Raw genomic sequence first — 16946 nt, 5'->3', positions numbered from 1 at the left:
CCTTGAGAAAGGGGAGTGTTGCACCCTTGCATGCCCCACAGGTGTTTGCACCCTTGCAAAAAGGGAGTGTTGCACCCTAGCACACCCCAGGGTGCTTGCACCCTTGCAAGGGGAGTGTTGCACCCTTGCATGCCCCATGGGTGTTTGCACCCTTGCAGGGCGAGTGTTGCACCCGTGCACACCCCAGGGTGCTTGCACCCTTGCGTGCCCCATGGGTGCTTTCACCTTTGTGAGAGGAGCATTGCATTTTTGCACACGCAGCATTTCTGCACGCATGCAATGCTTGCAAGGCACACACGTGTTGCACACAGAGCTTCTGCACGTGTGCAATGCTTGCAAGGAGCACACGTGTTGCATTTCTGCACGTGTGCAATGCTTGCAAGGAGCACATGGGTTGCACGCAGCATTTCTACACATTTGCAAGGAGCACACAAGTTGCACGCAGCCTTTCTGCTTGCAATGCTTGCAGTGCTTGCAAGGAGCACACAGGTTGCACACAGCATTTCTGCTTGCAATGCTTGCGATGCTTGCAATGCTTGCAAGGAGCACACAGGTTGCATGTGGTGGTTCTTCCCAGATTTTGCCATCTTTGCACGGGGACACCGGTCGCAGACGCTGTCCCTGCCTGTCTCGCCTCACAGATCACCCAGACCGTCCTCTCCCCCGACTGCAGCAAGCGCTGCAGGTGCCAGGCGGCAGGTGGCATGCAGTGCCAGGAGGCCAGTTGCCCCTTCGGCAAAGTCTGTGGCATGAGGAATGGTGTCCGCACCTGCGTGGAGCAACTGGGACGTTGCCTTTTGGCCCCCGCCACCCACTTCGTCTCCTTCGATGGAGCCACCGGCACCACCGTGGCCACCGGCATCTATGTGGCGTCCACCTTGTGTGACCCTCACGACGCCGCTTGGTTCCGGCTCTTGGCAGATGTTGGGGAGAAGGGGGAGCGGCCAGCTGTGGCGGCCCTGCATCTCTTCAGCTCCAAGGCCTTCGTCACCATCAAGAGGGACCAGAAGGTCTGGGTAGGTCACCTCCATCCTGCTGCCACCCAGAATGTCCCTCCTGCCCTTTGCGCTCACCAACATCCACGTGGTTTCCACCAAAATCCATGGTTGCCACCAAAATCCATGTGGTTTCCACCAAAATCCATGTGGTTTCCACCAAAATCCACAAGGTTTCCACCAAAATCCAGGTGGTTTCCACCAAAATCCATGGTTGCCACCAAAATCCACGCATTTTCCACCAACATCCATGCGGTTTCCACAAAAATCTACATGGTTTCCACCAATATCCACATGGTTTCCACCAAAATCCATGGTTTCCACCAATATGTTGCAAGGTCCATGGGTGGGGCTGTCCTCCTTGCCATCATCACCAGCTGGCCAAAACCCTTGGCCCATCCCTTCATTTGGACTCAATTTGCCCTTTTCCCACCAATTTCCCACAAGGGAAGGACCTGCCTGCATTGTCCCTCCTCCCACCGTCCCCTCCACATCTCCCCACAACCACCCAACCCTTTGTTTTCCTTCAAATGGCCTTTTTTTCCCAAAAACTTCCACCTAAGCGAAGGCTACGGAGATGCCACCTTCATCCCAATGTCAGCACAAGATCTCCCATTGACCCATCCCTTCGTTTTAACCCAGATCCCTGTTTTTCCCCGCAATTCCTTCCATGGGGAGCATCCACCTCTGCTTTTCTTCATCCCACCCCCAAACCATCTCCACTCATCGAGCCTTTCCTTCATTTGGACCAAACCAGCCCTTTTTCCAGCTGTGGGCCACCCATGGGTGCTGTCCTCCATCCCACCCTCACCAAGAGATGTTGGCGCATCTCCTCAGCCATTTAAATTGACCCAAATTTCCTCTTTTCCTGGGTAATTTCACCTCAAGGAAGCACCCATGGGTGCCTACCTTCACACAAGACCCCCTCTCCCACCTCCACGTGGGGATCCCAAGTGGCCAGATCCCCATCCTGATCCCCAGCAGGATGGAATCCCACCGGATCAACCCTGGCTGCCCATCTCCATCCCACCTTCTGCCCTTTCAGGGCACTTCGCCCCATCCTTACGATGGTGGGACTTCACCCCATGTTGGGTTCCACCACCCTGGAGAAGGACAGTGGTGGAGAAATGACCCAGGTCCTGGCAGTTTCATCCTGATTTATATTTTATTTTGATATTATTTATTTATTGAAATATTTGTTGCCTTGTATAGAGGCAGAATCACCCTCTTGGTGTCTTCTCCAGGTCAACGGGGTCCCAGCCAACCTCCCTGTTGACATCCCCACCGCAGTGACCATCACCGAGAACGAAGGCACCATCTGGGTCACCCTCCAACCCAAAGTCATCATCGGCCTCAGCCCCGATGGCGAGATGATGATGAAGGTGGGGCAGGACCTGAGCAAACGCCTTTGTGGCCTCTGCGGTGACTACGACAGGGACGCAGCCAACGACCTCCGAGGACCCGACGGGAAGTTGCTGAGGGACGTGGTGGCAGTGGCCAAGGCTTGGAGAGCACCCGACTTCACCAACGTGAGTGTCACCAGGTCTTCGTTGGGGGGATAGCTGGCATCTTTCATCTCCTCCCTCCGTCTTGGTTGTATCCCCCGTGGTCCTTGGTACCACCACCATGAAGAATCCTCCATCAGTTGGTGCCATCCCTTGGTATGACCCAAAATTTCCTCCCCTTTCCCCCCCCCAGTAATTTCATCCAACGGGTGTCCTTCACCCCCATCAGCAGACCTTCACCCATCACCCCATCCCATCCGATGAACCCAAATCCCCCTTTTTTCCCCCCGTTTCATACCAGACAAGCCCCCTAGGTGCCACCTTCATCCCCAAGAGCTCCTCATTTTCATCACTTGCCCAAAAAAAGGGGAGGGGGGAGGGGGAAGCTGGGAAAAGGGGGGGATTAACCTTCACTTTCCCCTTTTTCCACCCAGTGATGCAGAAAAATGGGATGATCTGGAGATCATCACAGGGAAAATGAAGGAAACAGCTGGAAAAAAAGGGAGATTTGGGGTTTTTTTCCCAAAATTTGAGGGGTTTCCCCCCCCAAAAAAAATTACAAAAAAAATAAAGAAGCCACCACGGGGTTTATTTTGCAATAAAATCGTTGGCACCAAGGAAAGGTGTCGTGGAGGCGTGAGGGTGGGGGGGTCCTGGATGCCTGGGGGCGTGGGGGTGGGGTGGGGGTGGGGGAGGGGTTTTTGCCGGACTCCTTTGTCCCCTGCCAGCCCTGCCCTGCCGCAGGCGGGTGGTTTTTTGTCCCCCCCCTGACCCGTTTCAGTCAATATTTCCTGTCACGGCTCTGCCCATCCACACCTGGGTCCCCCTGGGGGTGTGTGTGTGTGGAGTGGAGGGGGGGCACCCGGATGTCTTGGTGCCAGGGGCGGGGGGGGGGCTGGAGCGGAGGAGGATCCCGGGGGTGAGGGGGGCTCCTCTGAGGAGGGGGGGGGGAGGGTGGCGTTCCTGGAAACCTGGGTTCCCAGTCCTTCCCAGTACACCCCACTTCCCCCCCTCAAAAAAAAAAAATTCCAGTCTCCTCCAGTTTATCCCAGTCCCCTCCATATGCCCCCTCCAGTGCATCCCAGCCCCCTCCATGTCTTCCCCCATATGTCCCCATGTCCCCACTCCCCCCAGTATGTCCCACTCCCCCCAAATGTGTCCCCCAGTTCATTCCATGGTCTCACCAGTTTCCCCCAGTATGCCCCCCCCCACTGTCCCCACTCCCTCCCAGTGCATTCCAGTCCTCCCCTAGTCTGCCCTGCAGTGTCCCCTGTCCCTCCCAGTGCATTCCAGTTCACTCCAAGGTCTCTCCAGTCTCCCCCAGTATGCCCCCCCCCAGTGTCCGCAGTCTCTCCCAGTGCATTCCAGTCTCACCCAGTATGCCCTCCTCCCCCAGTGTCCGCAGTCCATCCCACTGCATTCCAGTCTCCCCCAGTATGCCCTCCTCCCTCAGTGTTCACAGTCCATCCCAGTGCATTCCAGTTCACTCCAGGGTCTCTCCAGTCTCCCCCAGTATGCCCTCCTCCTCCAGTGTCCGCAGTCCATCCCAGTGCATTTCAGTTCACAGTCTCTCCAGTCTCCCCCAATATGCCCCCCCCAGTGTCCCAAATCCCTCCCAGTGCATTCCAGTCCTCCCCCAGTATCCCCCCAAGTGTTCCAAATCCCTCCCAGTTTGTCCCAATACATCCCATGGTCCCCCCCGGCATGTCCAAGTACCCCTCAGTGTCCCCCTACAAGAGCCCATGGTCCATTCCAGTCCCCCCCGTGGACAGAGGAGGAAGCGCCCGAGGCCTGGGGAGGTGCCACCTGGGGAGGAGGGGTCACCCCCCCACTCCCCCACCCCCCCAGGCCTGTCCCCTCCCTGGGGATAAAACGGCTCTGGCCACATCCCAGACACTGACCGGCACCATGGGACCCTGGTGAGGGGGGACACTGGGGACAGGAGGGGGGACATGGGGGCATGGAGCTATGTGGAGGGACATGTGGATATGGGGGGACATGAGAAGGAGCTGGGGACATGGGGGTGTGGTAGGACATGGGGACATTGAGGGGTGGGGACATGACAAGGAGCTGGGGACGTGGGGACGTGGTAGGACATGGGGGGCGCTGAGGGGTGGGGACATGGGACATGGGGGGCATGGAAGATATTGGGGGATATGGGGAACACCTGGACACATGGGTATGGGGGACATTGAGGGACATGGTGGGCATGGGGACATGGAGGGGCATGGGGACATTTGGACAGGGACATGCAAGGGACGCACAGGGACATGCACAGGGAGAGGGGACACGCAGGGGACACAACGAGAGACACCCATAGGGAGGGGTGGGCATGGGGACAGCGGCACCCGTGGGGACAGGAATGGGCATGGGATGTCTGGAGGGGACAGGGACGCAGAGGAGACCCGTGTATGGGGACATGGAGGGGTGGAGGCACAAATGGATGGGTGAAGGATGGGTGGGTGGGTGAAAGATGGAAGGATGGGTGAAGGATGGAAGGATGGGTGAAGAATGGGTGGGTGAAGGACAGAAGGATGGGTGAAGGATGGGTGGGTGCAGGACAGATGGATAGGTGAAGGATGGAAGGATGGGTGAAGGACAGAAGGATGGGTGAAGGATGGGTGGGTGAAGGATGGCTGGATGAATGAAGCACCCCTCCCCCCCTCGCTCCCCCAGGCCTGGGCAGATGAAGGCTCTCCCCATCCTCCTCCTTCTCCTCCTCCTCCTGGGCCACACAGGTGAGCGGGGGCCCCTGGGGACATGGGGGACACCCATAAGATCCTCGGGTGACTCAGGGATCCATGGGGTCATGGTGAGGGGGGGAGGTGCACCCATGGGACCCCTGGGTGACTTGGGGACACTATGGGGACACTCGTGTGAGTGGGGACATGGGGAAGGCACCCATGGGTGTCACCTGTCTCCTCGTCACCCAGCGCACCCCTCAGCCCCATGAGGGCCATCACGGGGGGCAGCTGGGGGGCGGGGGGTGGGGCGTGGAGGAAGAAGGGGCTCAGACTTGGTTTAGGGGGGTCCTAGGCCCATACTGGGAGGTTCTGAGGTGACAATGGGAGATCCCAGGCCCCTACTGGGGGTCCTACACCCATACTGGGAGGTTCTGAGGTGATAACTGGAGTCCCAAGCCCCTACTGGGAGGTTCTAGGCCCATACTGGGAGGTTCTGAGGTGATAACTGGAGTCCCATGTCCCTACTGGGAGGTTCTAGGCCCATACTGGGAGGTTCTGAGGTGATAACTGGAGTCCCATGTCCCTACTGGGAGGTCCCAGGCCCTACTGGGAGGTCCTAGGCCCATACTCGGAGGTTCTCAGGTGACACTGGGAGGTCCCAGTCCCACCCCAGGATATCCCTGGCACATACTGGGAGATCCCAGGCCCCTACTGGGAGGTCCTGCACCCATACTGGAAGGCTCTGGGTGATACTGGAGTCCCAGGCCCCTACTGGCGCGTCCTAGGCCCATACTGGGAGGTTCTGGGGTGACAATGGGAGATCCCAGGCCCCTACTGGGAGGTCCTAGGCCCATACTGGGAGGTTCTGGGGTGATACTGGGAGATCCCAGGCCCCTACTGGGAGGTCCTATGCCCATACTGGGAGGTTCTGAGGTGACACTGGGAGGTCCCGGGCCACTACTGGGGGTCCTGCACCCATACTAGGAGGTTCTGAGGTGATAACTGGAGTCCCAGGCCCATAATGGGAGGTCCTAGGCCCATACTGGGGGGTTCTAAGCCCATACTGGGAGATTCTGAGGTGACACTGGGAGGTCCCAGTCCCATCCCAGGATATCCCTGGCACATACTAGGAGATCCCAGGCCCCTACTGGGAGGTCCTAGGCCCATACTGGGAGGTTCTGAGGTGACACTGGGAGGTCCCAGGCCCCTACTGGGGGTCCTGCACCCATACTGGGAGGTTCTGAGGTGACACTGGGAGGTCTCAGGCCCCTACTGGTGTGTCCTAGGCCCATACTGGGAGGTTCTGGGATGATACTGGAGTCCCAGTCCCCTACTGGTGGGTCCTGGGCCCATACTCGGAGGTTCTGAGGTGACACTGGGAGGTCCCTGTCCCACCCCAGGATATCCCTGGCACATGCTGGGAGATCCCAGGTCCCTACTGGAAGGTCCTGCACCCATACTGGGAGGTTCTGGGGTGATACTGGAGTCCCAGGCCCCTACTGCTGCGTCCTAGGCCCCTACTGGGAGATCCCAGGGTGACACTGGGGGTCCTAAGCCCATAGTGGAAGGTCCCCCCAGCTTTATACTGGAAGGTCACCCCCAGGGCCACCATACTGGAAGGTACCCCCAAGGTCCATACTGGAAGGTCCCCCAGATCCATACTGGAAGGTCACACCCAGGACCACCATACTAGAAGATCCCCCCAGTTCCATACTGGAAGGTCCCCCAGGTCCACCATACTGGAAGGTCCCCTGCAAGGTCCATACTGGCAGGTACCCAAGGTCCATACTGGAAGGTCCCCCAGTTCCATACTGGAAGGTCCCCCCCAGGACCACCATACTGGAAGGTCCGCAGGGGTCCATACTGGAAGGTCCCCCAGATCCATACTGGAAGGTCCCTAGAGGTCCATACTGGAAGGTTCCCCCCAGGACCACCATACTGGAAGGTTCCTCAGGTCCATACTGGAAGGTCCCCCAGATCCATACTGGAAGGTCCACCAGTGTCATGGGGGAGGTTCTAGGCCACCATGTGGGTCCCAGACCCTCCACGTGGGGGGTCCCAACCCCCCCGCCATGGCTCCTTGGTGGCCACCCCTAGGTGGGCTGCTCTACCCCTTCGGGCCGGCGGTTGGGGACGAGGCCACCCCCCGGGAAGACGATGGGATGAGCCCTGAGATCCAGCTCTGGCAGCCCTTCTCCTTCTACGGACGCTCCCACCGCTCGCTCTATGTGGGTGCTGGGCCCCATGGCGGGCGGGGGGGAGGGGATGATGTGGGTGGGGGTCCTCGGGGTGCTATGGGGTGTGGACACCATGGGGGGGGAACCTGAGTTGGGGATGTCATGGGTTGGGGACACCATGAGTTTGGGCCACTGTAGTTGAAGACACAATGTGTTGGAAGTACCATGGTTGGGGAGCACAGTGGGGTTGGGGCCACCACGGGTTGGGGCCACCACAGGTTTGGTGCCACCACAGGTTTGGGGCCACCATGGGTTAGGTGCCACCACGGGTTTGGGGTCACCATGAGTTTGGGGCCACCACAGGTTGGGGGCCACCATGGGGTTGGGGCTACTATGGGGTTGGAGCCACCATGTGTTGGAGCCACTATAGGTTGAGGTACCATGGTTGGGGGCCACCATGGGTTTGGGGCCACCATGGGTTTGGGGCCACCACAGTTATGGGGCCACCATGGGGTTGGGGCCACGACGGGTTTGGGACCACCGTGTGTTGGAACCACTATAGGTGGAGGTACCCTGGCTGGGGGTGACCACAGGTTTGGGGACACCATGGGTTTGGGGCCATTATAGGTGGAGGGACACTGGCTGGGGGGCACCATGGGTTTGGGTCCTCCATGGGTTTGGGTCCTCCATGGGTTTGGGGCCACCATGGGTTTGGGGCCACCACAGTTGGGGGTCAGCATGGTTGAGGTCACCATGGTTGGCGATGCCATGACTATGCTCACCATGGTTGAAGACACATCCCTGGTTGGAGGCCATCACGGTTGGTGCCACCCTGGATGAAGGCCACCCCAGGTGGTGGCCATGCACCACGGGTGGGTCACCATGACGGGGGTGGTTCCTTCCTCCAGGTGAACAACAACGGAGTCGTGTCCTTCGGGACCGGAGTCCCAGAATTCACTCCGGAGCCCTTCCCGCTACCAGGCCACCGCCCCTTTGTGGCTCCATATTGGGCCGACGTGGACACCAGACTGGGAGGAGATGTCTTCTACCGGCAAAGCCAGGAGCCAGAGCTGCTGGCCCGCTTGACTCGTGACCTCACCCCAGCCGTGACCTCCTCTGACCCCACCCCCAAGCCCACCTGGGCTTTCGTGGCCACCTGGTACCGTGTCTCCTTCTTCGGAGCTGCCTCCAAGAAGGTAGGAGGAGGAGGACCAGCTGGAGGACCACAGCAATGGGTCACGGTGACACAGTGACACCGTGGTGACGTTCCTCCTTCCCCTCCCCCACCCACTCCCCAGGTGAACACCTTCCAGGCTGTGTTGGCCACTGATGGGGCCACATCCTTCGTCATGCTGAACTACGGGGACCTCCAGTGGACCACGGGACTGGCCAACGACGGCAACGCCTACAGTGGCCTGGGGGGCACGCCAGCACAGGTGGGCACTGGGGGCACTGGGGGGGCTGAGGGGGGCTGAGGGCGCTGGGGGCACAGGTGGGCGCTGAGGGCACTGGGGATACTGGGGGCACTGAGGACACTGGGGGCATGCCGGAACAGGTGTGCGCTGGGGGTGCTGGGGGAACTGGGGGCACTGGGGGTGCTGGGGGCACTGGGGACACTGGGGGTGCTGGGGATACTGGGGGTGCTGGGGATACTGGGGACACTGGGGGTGCTGGGGACACTGGGGGAACTGGGAACACTGGCGATATTGGGGCACTGAGGGCACTGGTGGGCACTGGGGGTGCTGGGCATACCGGGGGCGCTGGGGGGCACACCTGGACAGGTGGGCACTGGGAGTGCTGGGGGCACAGGTGGGTGCTGGGGATTCTGGGGATATTGGGGGTGTTGGGGGCACTGGGCGCACAGGTGGGCACTGGGGATACTGGGGGTACTGGGGTCTTTGGGGACACTGGGGGAACTGGGAACATTGGGGATATTGGGGGCGCTGGGGGCACTGGTGGGCACTGGGAGTGCTGGGGACACTGGGGTCCCCACCACTGGACCGGGGCCACCCACCTGGGTAGGAGGAGTTCAGGAGATTTGAGGGGGAACTGGGGGAATTGGAGAGAACTGGGGGGGATTTGGGGGGGAATTGGGGGGATTTGGGGGGGGGGGGGATTCATGGATTTGGGGGGAATTAAGGGCATTTGGGCAGAATTAAGGAGATTTGGGGTGAAATTAAGGGGATTTGGGGCAGAATTATGGGGATTTGGGGCAGAATTAAGGGATTTGTGTTGAAATTTAGGGGATTTGGGGCAGAATTAAGAGAATTTGGGCAGAATTGTGGGGATTTGGGGTGGAATTAAGGTATTTGGGCAGAATTAAGGGATTTGGGGTGGAATTTAGAGGATTTGTGCTGGAATTAAGGGAATTTGTGGCAGAATTACAAGAATTTGGGCAGATTTAAGGGGATTTGAGGTGGAAATAAGGGGGTTTGGGGATGAAATTAAGGGGATTTGTGGCAGAATTAAGGGATTTGGCATGGAATTAAGGGATTTGGGGTGGAATTAAGGGATTTGGTCAGAATTAAGTGGATTTAGTGTGGGAATTAAGGGGATTTGGGGTGGAATTAAGGGGATTTGGGGCAGAATTATGGGGATTTGGGGCAGAATTAAGGGGATTTGGGGTGAAATTAAGGGATTTGGGGTGGAATTATGGGGATTTTGGGCAGAATTAAGGGGATTTGGGGTGGAATTAAGAGAACTGGGGCAGAACTGGGGGGATTTGGGGCAGAACCATGCTTCTCCAGCCCCCAGTAGCTCCTGTCGCCCCCCGGGTGGACCCTCCCCCCCTCTCTCCCCCCCAGGCTGGGTTCAACAGCGGGGACGACCTGCACTACTACAACATCCCGGGGTCACGCTCGCCCGCTGTCCTGCGCGTGGGGCACCGGAGCAACGTGGGGGTCCCGGGGCGCTGGATATTCCGCGTGGACGTGTTCACTGCCACCGAGGGCCCCCCTGACCCCCCCCGAGACCCCCACCCCCTCGCCCTCACCATCCCCCACCCTGCGCCAGACCACCGAGGAGAGGGTGTATATCTGCGGGTCATGATGGGGACCTCTTGGGGGGTGGGGGAGGGAACACTGGCATTCCCCCACGGGTTTGGGGGCCCGGGGTGGGGGGTGGGGGGGAGATGTGGCGGTTGGGGACAGCTGGGCCCCCTAATGCCCCTCCCCCACCCACCCTGGAAGCACCATTAAAGCCTCGCCAAGCACTGCAGATGGGCAGCAACACGTGTGTCACCTGTGTCACGTGTGTCCCCATCCCTCCCTGCAGCCCTGAAGAGGGGGGGACATGGGTGGCAAAGCTGGGGGGGGGGGCAACGGTTGTCAGCGTGGGGTGACACCGCCTGGCTCTGATGCCACCCAGGCCTGGTGCCAACGGGTGGAGAAGTGATGGGGGGGGGGGGGGGGGCCACCCCCACCCTTTCCCTCCCCCCAACTGCGTGCACACCGGGACACCCAGTGACATGGGGGGACACCGACAGCTGGTGACACCCAGTGACCCCCCCAGGAACACCAGGTCCCCTATGGGGGGGGAGGGACACGCAGATGCCTGGGGAGGGAGGGGCACCCAGATGCCGGGGGTGGGGGGGTGGGGGGGGGTGGGGCAGGGAGGGGCGGGGCAGAGCCAACAGCCAGCTGTCATCCCCGGTCGTCCTGTCCCTGTCTGTCCGTCCGTCGCGTCCCCTCCCCAGCCCGCCCCCCCCCGCACCCGCTCAGGAATGTGTCACCCCTCCCCCCACCCAGAGGGGTCCCAGCAATCCGTTGTGCCCCACCCCCCCCCCCCCACACACACACACACACCCCGGACAAGCCTCAATGGGCCCCCTTGTGGGGTGGCAGCTGGGGTCAAGCGGGGGTCAAGGTCAAACGGGGGGGCCCAGGCATGGGGGGGGGGGAGGGGGCTCGAGGTGGGGGGGCTGGCGCGCGGAGGAGAACAAGGCTCCATTGAACCCATCCCCCATCCGAGGGGGGCGGGATCCAGGCGTCGGGGAGGGGGGGGGGGGGGTAGGACACAGCCCCCATTGAGCACCCGGGGGGGGGGGAGGGGCACAGGTTCAGAGGAGGGAGGGGCAGGCATCCAGGCGGGGGGGGGGAGGGGGGAGCACACAGGACCTGGGGGGAGCACAGGGTCCGCGGGGGGGGGGGGTGTGTGTGTGTGGTCACAGGTGCACAGGTGCAGAGGAGGGGGGGTCAGGTCCGGGGATGGGGGGGAGGGGAGGAATCCAGGTGTGGGGGGGGGGGAGGGGCACAGGTAAATTGGGGGGGGGGGCTGGTATCCAGGCGGGGGGGGCACAGGGGTCCGGGGGGGGGGGGGTGTGTGTTACAGGTCTGGGGGGGTCACAAGGTCCATAGAGGGGGAGGGTCACAGGTCGGGGGGGGGTCACAGGTCTGGGGGGGTCACAGGGTCCGGGAGGGGACCCCCACCCCCACGGAGCACCCCAGGGACCAGGCAGGGGTAAGGAGCGGGGGTGGGGGGGCTGGGTGCGGCTCCTGGCACCTGTGGCACCTCCCCCCTCCCCGTAAGCCCCGCCCCCCACCTAGGCATGGCTCCCCTCCCCCCCCCCCCCCCCCAATTCCTGTTCTACCCGTTGCTGGTGCAGGGAGGTGAGATGGGCCCCTCCACCCCCACCACCCCCCCCCCGTACACCTGGGTCCCCTGGGGGGTGGCGGTGTCACCTGGGGGGGGTCCCCCTGGGTGTAGGGTCCCCTGGGGGGGAGAGGGGTTCCCTGGGGGGGGGGGCGTCCCTCCTTACAAGGGCAGGACTAGGGGGGAGGGACACACCCCGGCTCCGGGACATTCGTGTCCCCTTGGGTGACCCCCCACATGTCCCCCCAGGGGACCCCCATGTCTTCTAGGGGTGACCCCCGGCTCAGGGACCCCCATGTCCCCAAGGGTGACACCCCCCCATGTCCCCCAGGGTGTCCCCAGCTCTGCGACCCCCATATCCCACCAGGGGGTCCCCCATATCCCCCCCCCAGGGTGACACCGTCTCTGGGACCCCCATGTGTGTGTGTGTCCCCATGTCCCCCAGGGGACCCCCATGTCCCTCCAAAGTGACCCCCATGTCCCCCCAGGGTGACCCCCCCCATGTCCCCCCAGGGGTGACCCCCATGCCCCTTAGGGTGACCCTGCTCCGGGACCCCCCATGTCCCCCCAGGAGGTCCCCCCCAAGGGACCCCCACCCCTAAGGGTCCCCCACCACCACCCCAAGGGAACCCCCCGAGGGCCCCCACCCCCAAGACACCCCCCCTAAGAGACCCTCCCCCCAAGGGACCCCCATGAGTGACACCCCCCCCGGCCAAGTGACCCCCACCCCTAGAGGGACCCCCCCCCGAGGGACCTCCCCTACTCCCCCCGAGGGACCCTGCCTCCCCCAAGGGACCCTCCCCCAGAGGGACCTCCCCCAAAGGGACACCCCCCCACAGGAAACACCCCACTTAAGGGACTTCCCCACGAAGGGAACCCCCCCAAGTGACACCCCCCCAAGGGACCCCCCCCCCGCTAAGTGACCCCCACCCCTAGAGGGACCCCCCCCCTACTCCCCCCCAAAGGGACCCCCCCCAAGTGACACCTCCCTTCAGGGACACCCCCCCCCCCGAAGGGATGCCCTCCAAGTGACACCCCCCCCAAAGGGACACCCCCCTTAAGGGACACTCCCCCCGAGGGACCCCCTCCCAAGGGACCCTGCCCCCAAAAGGACCTCCCCAAATGACACCCCCACCTCGGGGACCCCTCCCCCCAGGGCCGCCCCCCCAGGGTGCCCTCGCCTCCCACCAACGCCCCACTCCGGAATCCGCTGTGAGTCACCCACCCCTCCCCCACCCAGACGCTGGGCTCGTGGGGGTGGGGGGAGGGGGAGGGGAGGGGGGACCTGAATCCTCAAGGACCCCCTCCCCCCTTCCAGGGGTCAAAGGTCACAAGATGGTGTGGGGCACACTCAGGGTCCTGGTGCTGCTGGCAGGTAACTGGGAGTGACTGGGGGGGAACTGGGAATGACTGGGGGGAACTGGGAGGGAATTTGGGGGATCTGGGAGAGATCTGGGGGTAATTGTGAGGGAACTGGGAATGACTGGGGGGGAACTGGGAGGCAGGACTGGGGGGAGCTGGGAGGCCGAACTGGGGGGAACTGGGGCGAACTGGGAGGCAGAACTGGGAGGAACTGGGAATGACTGGGGGGAACTGGGAGGGAATTTGGGGGATCTGGGAGAGATCTGGGGGTAATTGTGAGGGAACTGGGAATGACTGGGGGGAACTGGGAGGCAGAACTGGGGGGAATTGGAAGGGAGCTGGGAATAACTGGGAGAACTGTGAGGCAGAGCTGGGGGTAATTGGGAGGGAACTGGGAGGCCGAACCGGGGGGAACTGGGAGGGAACTGGGAAGAACTGGGGGTAATTGGCTGGGAACTGGGAGTGACTGGGGTGAACTGGGAATAACTGGGAGGGAACTGGGAGGGAACTGGGAATAATTGGGGGGAACTTGGAGGCAGAACTGGGGGTAATTGGGAGGCAACTGGGAGGCTGAACTGGGGGGAACTGGGAGGGAACTGGGAGGCAGAACTGGGAGGGAACTGGGAAGAACTGGGGGTAATTGGCCGGGAACTGGGAATGACTGGGGTGAACTCGCAATAACTGGGAGGGAATTGGGAGGCAGAATTAGGGGCAATTGGGGTGACTGGGAGGGAAGCTGGGGGAACTGGGAAGGAACTGGGGGGGAACTGGGAGGGTACTGGCCAGCTGAGCCTCTGCAACTGGTTTTTGCTCTCTCCCCAGTTCTGTCCCCAGTGAGAGGGAACATAGAGACCCCGGTGAGTAACTGGGACAAACTGGGAGGGGGGCAGGGGCTGTACTGGGAATGGGAGGGGGATCATACTGGGGTGTGTGTGTCATACTGGGAACAAGGAGGAGCCATACTGGGGGGTATGTGATACTGGGAGGGGAGAGAAGCCATACTGGGGTGTGCGTGTCATACTGGGAGCAGGGTCGAGCCATACTGGGAATGGGAGCGAGTGATACTGGGGGGGTGTGGGTCATACTGGGAGCGGGGAGGAGCCATACTGGGGGGTGTGCGATACTGGGAGGGGAGAGAAGCCATACTGGGGTGTGTGTGTGTGTCATACTGGGAGCAGGGAGGAGCCATACTGGGAATGGGAGTGGGTGATACTGGAGGGGGTTGTCATACTGGGAGCGGGGAGGAGCCATACTGGGATTGGGAACGAGTGATACTGGGGGGGGCGGGGGGAGGTGTCATACTGGGAGCAGGGAGGAGCCATACTTGGAATGGGAGCGGGTGATACTGGGAGGGGGGTGGGTGATACTGGGAGCGGGGAGGAGCCATACTGAGAATGGGAGCGAGTGGTACTGGGAGGGGGGTAGTCCATACTGGTGTCCCACCAGGGGACTGACCCCTCCCCCTCCCCACCAGATGCCGCCAGTCCCTTCCAGTATGGTGAGTGGGACGGGGGGTGACAGGGGTGTCCCCAAGGGAGGGGTGACAGGGGGGGGCCCCAAGGGGGGGATGACAGTGGGGGTCCCTGGGGGGGGTGACAGGGGTGTTCCCAAGGGAGGGGTGACAGGGGGGGCCCTGGGGGGGTGACAGGGGGGCCCCAAGGGGGGGGTGGTGATGGGGGGGTCCCTGAGGGGGGTAACAGGGGTGTCCCCAAGGGGGGGTGACAGGGGGGTCCCCACCGTGTCCACACCCCCCCAGACTGGCACCGCCTGCGGGTGACAGGGCTGGCGCTGGCCGCTGTCCTCTGTGTCATCGGCATCATCGTCCTCCTCAGTGAGTGTCACCTGGGGAGTGTCCCCGTGTCACCTGGGGGGGCCCCGTGTCGCCGGGGGGGGTCCTCATGTCACTGGGGGGGGTCCCCATGTCACCAGTGGTGTCCCCGTGTCACCATGTGGGTCTCTGTGCCACCTGGAGTGTCCCTGTGTCACCAGGGGGGTCCCTGTGTCACCAGGAGGGTCCCTGTGCCACTAGGGGGTCCCTGTGTCACTTAGGGTGTCACGGTGTCACCTGGGGGGGGGGGGTGTATGTCACGTGGGAGTCCCTATGTGTCACTAAGGGGAGTCCCCATGTTACCAGGGGTGTCCCCGTGTCACCAGGGGGGTCTCTGTGCCACCTGGAAGGTCCCATTGTCAATGGGGAAGGTCACTTGGGGGGGTCCCTCTGTCACCCCGGGGGGTGGGGGGTGGGGGATGTTACCTGGGAGTCCCCATGTGTCACTGGGGGGGTCCCCATGTCACTGGAGGGGGGTGTCCCCTTGTCACCAGGGGGTGTCCCATGTCACCAGGGGGGGGCCCTGTGTCACTGGGGGTGTCCCCCATGTCACTAAGGGGGTCCCCTGTATCATTTGGGGGGGGTCCCCCTGTCACCTGGGGGGGGAGTATGTCACCTGAGAGTCCCCATGTGTCACTGGGGGGGGGGGTCCCTGTGTCACGTGGGGGGGTCCCCCTGTCACCTGGAAGGTCCCCATGTCACTGGGGGGGTGTCCCTGTGTCACTAGGGGGTCCCTGTGTCCCTTGGGGGGGAGTTCCATGTCACTGGGGGGGTCTCTGAGGAATCCCCTGGGTTCGATGTCCCCTGGAGGGGTGGCATGTCACCCCTCCCCCCAGCTGCTGTCCCCTCTGACGTCCCCTGCAGGTGGGAAGTGCAAGTGCCGGAGCAAAGCCAGGTGGGACAGGAGGGGACATGGGGGGGACATGGCGGGGGGGGGGGGGGGCGGGGGCACAAGGGTGTCACCAGGGGAGGCTGCAGGGATGTCCCCAAGGGGGTGGCAAGGAGGTCCCCAAGGGGGAGGGCAGCGGTGTCCCTAAGGGGGTAACAGGGGTGTCCCCAAGGTGGGGGGGAACATGGCAGGGTCACAGCCCCCCTGCCTCCCTCCCCCACAGCCGCCGCCGTCCCCCCCCAGAGGCATCACACCTGGTTGGCCCTGGTAAGCCCCCTCCACCCCGGGGGGGTGCAGGTGACGGGGGGGGGTGGGGGGGGGGGGGGAGGGATCCCAGACACCCGGGGGGAGGATCCCAAGTGACCAGGTGGGGGGTCCCGGGTGTCCTGTCTGGGAGGGGGGGGGGGGGCGGGTCCCGCGTGTCCGGCGGGGGGGGTCCCGGTGTCCGGGGGGGGTCTCAGGCACCCGGGAGGGGGGTCCCAGGTGACCAGGTGGGGGGGTCCCAGGTGGCCAGGGGGGTTCCTGGGTGACCTGTTAGGGGGGGGTCCCAGGTGTCCTGGGGGGGGTGGTGTCCCAGGCATGTGGGTGGGGGGTCCCAGGTGTCCAGGGGAGTCCCAGGTGGCTGGGGGGGGGGGTCCTGAATACTGAGTGTCTGGGTGCCCCCTGACCCCTCACCTCTCCGCAGGAGCTGCCACCACGTGCTGAGGTGTCCCCACGTGTCCCCAAGCCTGGGGGGGGGGGGGGGGGGGAGGGGGCGACCCCAGTGTCTGGGTGGCCCCAGTGACACCAGCAGGCAGGGTGGGGGAGGGAGAGGAGCGGGTTTATTTGGGGGTGAACCCCCTCCCCCCAAAAAAACAAACAAAAAAAAAAAACACGGAAAAGGGGAAATTGATTAATAAAAAATGTTAAAAAATGT

At 62.6% G+C, this 16946-nt stretch overlaps 2 protein-coding genes and 2 long non-coding RNA genes across 4 annotated transcripts; all 4 read left to right on the top strand.

The window, feature by feature from the left end:
- The first annotated feature begins 2384 nt into the window (after positions 1–2384).
- LOC130146474 (uncharacterized) lies at positions 2385–3087 on the top strand. Its single transcript, XR_008820922.1, has 2 exons — positions 2385–2524; positions 2935–3087. It is a non-coding gene; the product is annotated as an uncharacterized LOC130146474 (long non-coding RNA).
- A 4169-nt stretch (positions 3088–7256) lies between these two features.
- LOC130145957 (sushi, nidogen and EGF-like domain-containing protein 1) lies at positions 7257–10640 on the top strand. The gene is made up of 5 exons (XM_056331519.1): positions 7257–7412; positions 8270–8557; positions 8660–8797; positions 10166–10390; positions 10635–10640. The coding sequence occupies exons 1-5, from the start codon at positions 7257–7259 to the stop codon at positions 10638–10640; spliced, it is 813 nt and encodes a 270-aa protein (XP_056187494.1).
- A 1297-nt stretch (positions 10641–11937) lies between these two features.
- Positions 11938–14170, top strand: LOC130146979 (uncharacterized). Its single transcript, XR_008821062.1, has 3 exons — positions 11938–11968; positions 13270–13326; positions 14136–14170. It is a non-coding gene; the product is annotated as an uncharacterized LOC130146979 (long non-coding RNA).
- Positions 14171–14217: 47 nt separating this feature from the next.
- LOC130145956 (FXYD domain-containing ion transport regulator 3-like) lies at positions 14218–16895 on the top strand. The gene is made up of 7 exons (XM_056331518.1): positions 14218–14239; positions 14307–14426; positions 14788–14811; positions 15070–15144; positions 16006–16036; positions 16254–16297; positions 16716–16895. The coding sequence occupies exons 1-7, from the start codon at positions 14218–14220 to the stop codon at positions 16733–16735; spliced, it is 336 nt and encodes a 111-aa protein (XP_056187493.1). The 3' UTR covers positions 16736–16895.
- The last annotated feature ends 51 nt before the right edge of the window (positions 16896–16946 follow it).

The sequence above is a fragment of the Falco biarmicus genome, chromosome 3 (genome assembly GCF_023638135.1).
Source record: "Falco biarmicus isolate bFalBia1 chromosome 3, bFalBia1.pri, whole genome shotgun sequence".
Classification (NCBI taxonomy): domain Eukaryota; kingdom Metazoa; phylum Chordata; class Aves; order Falconiformes; family Falconidae; genus Falco; species Falco biarmicus.
This window is presented reverse-complemented; position numbering and strand designations above follow the sequence as displayed.

Excerpts from the sequence above, each read along its gene's own strand:
- LOC130145957 (XM_056331519.1), top strand. The coding sequence starts at position 7,257 with ATGGCTCCTTGGTGGCCACCCCTAGGTGGGCTGCTCTACCCCTTCGGG. Across the intron at positions 7,413-8,269 it reads GCTCCCACCGCTCGCTCTAT|GTGAACAACAACGGAGTCGT; the intron begins GTGGGTGCTGGG and ends TCCTTCCTCCAG. Across the intron at positions 8,558-8,659 it reads TCGGAGCTGCCTCCAAGAAG|GTGAACACCTTCCAGGCTGT; the intron begins GTAGGAGGAGGA and ends CCCACTCCCCAG.
- LOC130145956 (XM_056331518.1), top strand. The coding sequence starts at position 14,218 with ATGGGAGGGGGATCATACTGGG. Across the intron at positions 14,812-15,069 it reads CGCCAGTCCCTTCCAGTATG|ACTGGCACCGCCTGCGGGTG; the intron begins GTGAGTGGGACG and ends ACACCCCCCCAG. Across the intron at positions 16,298-16,715 it reads ATCACACCTGGTTGGCCCTG|GAGCTGCCACCACGTGCTGA; the intron begins GTAAGCCCCCTC and ends ACCTCTCCGCAG.